This window comes from Medicago truncatula, chromosome 5 (assembly GCF_003473485.1).
Source record: "Medicago truncatula cultivar Jemalong A17 chromosome 5, MtrunA17r5.0-ANR, whole genome shotgun sequence".
Classification (NCBI taxonomy): Eukaryota; Viridiplantae; Streptophyta; class Magnoliopsida; order Fabales; family Fabaceae; genus Medicago; species Medicago truncatula.
The window spans coordinates 34,615,427-34,621,164 of record NC_053046.1 but is presented as its reverse complement, the minus strand read 5'-3'; the positions used below and the strand labels follow the sequence as shown (position 1 = coordinate 34,621,164).

General features: G+C 29.8%; 1 protein-coding gene across 1 annotated transcript; it reads right to left on the bottom strand.

The window, feature by feature from the left end:
* Positions 1–2,957, bottom strand: LOC11442118 (nudix hydrolase 18, mitochondrial). The gene is made up of 5 exons (XM_003616218.4): positions 2,738–2,957; positions 2,394–2,505; positions 2,098–2,181; positions 1,474–1,596; positions 1–326 (listed from the first exon to the last, which is right to left on the bottom strand). Exons 1-5 carry the CDS (start codon positions 2,833–2,835, stop codon positions 168–170), a joined length of 576 nt encoding a protein of 191 aa, XP_003616266.1. The 5' UTR covers positions 2,836–2,957; the 3' UTR covers positions 1–167.
* Between the last annotated feature and the right edge of the window lie 2,781 nt (positions 2,958–5,738).

Genomic DNA, 5,738 nt, shown 5'->3' with positions numbered 1-5,738 from the left:
TTTTATCAAATATATATTTCATTTTATTAAATAAATCAAAATTAATAAATAATATGTATAAATGTTTAATAATTGGGGCAAATTACATTAACCTCCCCTAAAATTATCTTAAATAACACAAACACCCCCTTATTTTTAAATCAAACACAGGAAACTACCTTTGTTTACTAGTCAGAATTGGCGTCTCCTGTGCATTGTACAGAACCTACTACTACTAATTCTTTTACATCATCAAGTTTATGACCTTTGAGACGATCTACTAGTCTCTCTAATGCTTCTTTCATCCACCTCTGTTGACAAACTTCCCTTGCTTCAGAAACATTCATCTATATATATCCAAAATAGAAAGAAAAATCAAACTCTTCCTCATTAATAATCATCATTTGGAAGAAGTAACAAGAGTCAAGAAGAATAATTGAACAAAAAGACATTCAAATCATATATATAATCTTAGTGGTCCATGCATGTTTTTCTCCAAAAAGTTTTAATATATTTATTAGTCCAGGGAACATTTTCTGACTCATATATTCTAATTCTTGTCATTTTACGTAAGTCCTTATAGTATATGGATCACCTTGAGTTTCATATAGAATAGAATTAATGTCGTATTTTAGAATATAAAATTAATATTATCTACGTATTACCTATACTAATCTAACATACATGAAGAAAAAAAAAATTCATTCGTTTTAAAATCAATGTCGTCTAAAATTAATTCTTATACATAGATTAAAAACATAAGAAACATGTCAAAAAAATAAATAATACTTTTACTAAATTAACTTTATTAATTATTTATATATATAATTTCCCACCATCATAAATACAATGTAAAATATAATGCTCTTGAAATAGTATACTAGTATTAATTAGAAAAGTGAAAATGTGTTCACTTTAAAATAGAATTTATTTGCTAAAATAACATTCATGGTGAAACAAATAGAGTATTTGAGCATGGCGAAGCTATGCATGTCAATGTGGTAGCTTTGGCTGCCCTAATTTTTCATTTATTTGAATAAGATACAACACTTTGTAATTAGCTACCTCGATAATATATATTTTGCTACCATAAATGAATTTATTTGTCAAAAACTAGTTGAAATAAGAAAGTCAAAAAATATGTATCCACTTGTGTGATAGAAGTATTTCATTTTATTTGAAAAAAATTATTTCTTAAATTAACTATAGAGAAAATTTTGTTAACATAAAAATTGTCAAAATAACACAAAATATATATTGTTATAGATTTGGCCTCCTCGTATAAAATGGCTAACTTCACCGCAAGTGTATGAATCAAGTAACTTTAAGAGTAACTCAAAGCAAAGTTTTTTTCTTTTTCATGAATTATGTCACCCAAATATCAAACACAAATTCTTTTGAACAATTTATCATTGGTGGAACTCATTAACTATTTGAGCTCATATTTGCACGCATCTCTTATTCATTAAAAAAAAAAGCATTACATTTACCTACCCATGTTCTTTGACGAACACTCTGCTCTGGCCATATCTCAAATTGCTCTTGAACAAGCAGAGGGAACATGTAGCCTTCATAACCATAGTTTTTACCTTTAAACCTCCACTTACCCAATTTACCCTGCACCAACCCATTAACACACAAAAAAATTAGTAACTTAAGTTCAATATTTAATTTAAAAGAAATGTTAACTAGTTCCTCTGTGACACTGGTTAAGAAACAAATATAGTATGTATCATATTGGAAATTGAGTTGTCAATTCTTAAAAATTAATAAAGTGTCCTTTTCAATTTAAAACTTTCCTTTTTTTTTTCTTCTTAACCATTGCCTAGGAACACCGGTTAACAAGACCCTTAATTTAATTAGATTAGATTTCTTATTTTAACCAAAAGGATGATGAAAAAGTTTAACAAAAAAAGATTAGATTTCTTATAATATATCATTGGTTTATATATTATTATCCTTAGTCTAATAAATTGATTCATGTAAGCATAGTTTAGTTGATATGGAGATTATATGCCATGGTCGAGGTTTGAACCCCGAATGCTGCACTTATTCATCTTAAATAGGTGGAATTCTCTGCTATACCAAAAATAAAATAAAATTGATCAAGTAACTCACCTCTACAATGCCTCTTACTCCTGCTTCCTCTATGGTTTCTCGCAAAGCTGCCTCCTTTTTTGATTCATCCATTTCCCAACCTCCCTAGCGTTTAATAAAACATCCAACACAATTTTGGGGTAAATAAAAGAACATTCATTTTACAAAAACAGATGATCATTTAGCTACCAACTTTGAAACTAATTAAAATGTTACAATTCATCTTTCTTCATAAACAAATGATTTATTAATGGAATCGAAATGTAACAATCAATATAAAAAACAATTTGCTGAAAAATAATTTGATGCAGGCTTACCTTGGGAAATAACATCCTTTTGCCTTTCTTCGAAGTAATAACCAAAACTTCTAATTCTTCATTTGCCCCTAAGGAAGTTTGGTCACCAATTATGTATCTATATGGTATGCATCTGCAAAATTATTGATGAAGGTTCATTAATCATTGGAAGGAAACCCTTTTTTTTTACAAAAGGTTTATATCTTGAAGGGTGCAAAAAACCGAAAAGAAAACTTATATCTTGTCAATGTTATGAAGCATCATTTTTTCCTACCTTTTGTGCTCTCTTTAAGGTTCCATTAAACAAAATATTATAAAAAAAAATATGTTTAACAAATATAGTAATTTGTAGTGAAGAGACAAACCCAACAACTTGACGACGACCTTTTCTGTAGCGCTGCAAATCCCTGCCAGTACGAGAAACCGATGCAACAACGCTTTCTTGAGATACCATAGTTGTCATGGTTTTGTTTTATTGTATTTTTGGCCTGCAAGGAGAATATTTTGAAAGGGAGAGGAAATAGGTTGTACTAGAATACTAGCATGAAACGAAACAAGGAGGAAGCAAAATATTTTGTGCTTGTGGGTGAATGATAGGATGATATATATAGAATGGGAAAATCGATCTTGTTAATAAGGTTTTCTTTTCTAGATTACTTTTAAAGAATGACAAGTAATTTACTTATCAACCAATGAAAATAAGCAATTTGTTTATTAATAGGGTCAAGGTAGCTGTGGGTACCACATAAAAATGTACATATGTTGTTAATGTTTATTGGTTGGATAAGTTACATACCATTCTTTCATGAGTAACTTAGGTGTCAATAATTAATAATGGAATGTTAGTTAAAGATGACACACTAGGCAGGGATAAATGGGAAGGTAAAAAAGTTGACTTGCCTTTTTGGAGAGAGGTTTAAGGTGCTTGGGAAAATTCATTTAAACTTTGATACCAATGGTAAGGATATCAAACAATTTATAATACATATTTTAGATTCGGATTGAGCCTGATATATGAAGTATGAAAATAGACATGGATATCAAACATGATACAATCATTGATACAACGATACTGAAAATAATTTGAGAAAATTACATAATTCTATATAATTATGTGTTAGGGTTTTTTCGATGTCGGACGCTAACGCATGTCTGACATTGAAACACGTCTAATTTGAAGAGTGTTCGTGTTTTATATGACCTATTATTCTATGATCATCAAATTGAGTTAAGATTAATTGGAAAGTTGTCTGGAGATCACATATCCAAAACTTTAATGAATTAGATATATGCTATGTTGTTCTTAGTCTATAGGGTCGCTATTATAAACAAAAACCATTTTTAAAATTTATTAAATAAACAAAACTTTATATTATAGATAATATACATCAATTATCAAATTATGAATCTAAAAAATAATTTTTTTTCTTATAATAATGATAGAGGAAGTATATGTTACTCAATTCATCCCAACATAGCTGATGAATTTGACAATTAATTTCACACAAACTAAGAAAAAAAGATAAATGAAAGAGAAAAGAATGATGGTTTACAAAATTATTTTTATTACTTGTTAATGTATTTTTATTATCATAAATATAAAATAGAAAATAATAACTTGAAATTGATTCGTACAATATTAATTAGATAGTACAATTGGAAGGAAAAATCAATCAAAACAACATTAAAATTTGAAAATAACGCTCATTTTAGCCGAGATCATAGCAAGTTGCAATCCTAAATTGAATAATACAAGTTTCACCAAGAGTACATAACCACCATTCCTAAAGTGAGTGAACCCCACTATATCTCTGGTTATCATCATGGTCACGAACAACTCCACCGGCGTCTATAATCTCGCGTTATAACAACTAACACTAAAATTATTATTCAAGTGATTGGTATTTGGTGTCCATATCTCTAATTTTTTATAATTAAATTTAGTGATGAATTTAGTAGTGACGAGTTTCAATCTAGCAGTGTTTGAACTTTTAATATAGTTTCTTACCCCTCATGTAGATATAGGAGAGTAGCTTGTCCACATGTTGCCTAAATGTGCTTTAGACAAACCTAACCATATTTGGAATATTGAGTAAGTTCCTCCTGATTAAGATGAATAATTAATTAGAATTTGTCAAAGCAAAAATTAAGTTTTTAATAAATCTTTGATTGGCTTTTCAAAAAAATAGAAAAGTCTGTCAAATAAGAAATATTTAATCAACAACTACTCTAAAAGTTAACACTAGAGAAAACCGTGTGGAAATTCAAGTCCATCGAGTATTGTTAACAGTCCGTTTGCATATATAGTTCAAAGTAGCACATTAATTAAAAAGTGAATAAACGTGAGGCCAACTTTGAAAATTTAAATCAAAATGATTATGACGGTCTAAATAGCTAATATGATACTACCTCCGATCCTTTATACAAGAAACAAAATACATAAAACATCAAGACCAAGGAAATACATTGAAAATGGTCATCTTCATTTAATACATTTCTACACTTAAAAAAATTTCATGAATATTCCTAAATTAATTACTCTTTATTCCACCAACTTGCTTACTTTTAATATTCTCTCTCATAATAAATGAGGGCACAAATGAAATTTAGCTTCAAACATATTTGAAACTTGATCAATCTTCTTATAAAAAGGACCAAAAATAATCTCACTTTTGTTTATAATAAAAAGGACTGGAGGGAGTATAAGACAAAAATTTAAAATAAAATTTGTCACTGCAGCATTGGTAAATTTCTTCAAAGAGGAGCATGCAACGTAACTAACTCGGTGCCTCTTTCCATGCACTTTCCTGGGGCATTCCATTTCCATTATGTTCCGGAAGACGTAACCATTTAACATAAAATAGTTATAGAAACACAATAATTTTATAGATACCAGCAATTTCTCAACCAAAAATGTCATCAAATTCAAGGGGTAGTAAAAGTAAAATCTCCTCTGCATTAATGTACGGACAAAACCTCGAAAGCTCCTCAAACTTCGCCGCATACTCAGCTACTGACATGCTCCGATCCCTTGCTTCAAGTTCAAGAACTCCGCTTCCTTTCTAGTCCTCAGATCCCCCTCTGGAAAGTACTTCCTCAAAAACTCAGCTTTGAACTTAGCCCAAGTCACAACCTCTCCACCAATCAATCTCAAGTCTTGTCTTCCCTTAGCATTAGTCCACCAATACTCGGCCTCCTCAGCAAACAGGTGACAAAATCCGAGTCCGAACACAAAGCAACCTAATCCAAAAAGGTATATTTTTTCTTTTATTTTTTTGTTATAGATCTAGGGTACAGTTTAATTTCTTTGAGCATTCTGAGACTGAAATCGAAACTAGGAAGGGAAGAGAGGGAGAAAGCCGGAAA

What these genes read in the sequence shown, in the direction of transcription:
- LOC11442118 (XM_003616218.4), bottom strand. Translation starts at nt 2,835, where the DNA reads ATGACAACTATGGTATCTCAAGAAAGCGTTGTTGCATCGGTTTCTCGT. An exon ending in GGTCGTCGTCAAGTTGTTGG is followed by an intron (nt 2,506 to 2,737) that starts GTTTGTCTCTTC and finishes ATAATTTTGCAG; the next exon opens with ATGCATACCATATAGATACA. An exon ending in GTGTTCGTCAAAGAACATGG is followed by an intron (nt 327 to 1,473) that starts GTAGGTAAATGT and finishes GGATATATATAG; the next exon opens with ATGAATGTTTCTGAAGCAAG.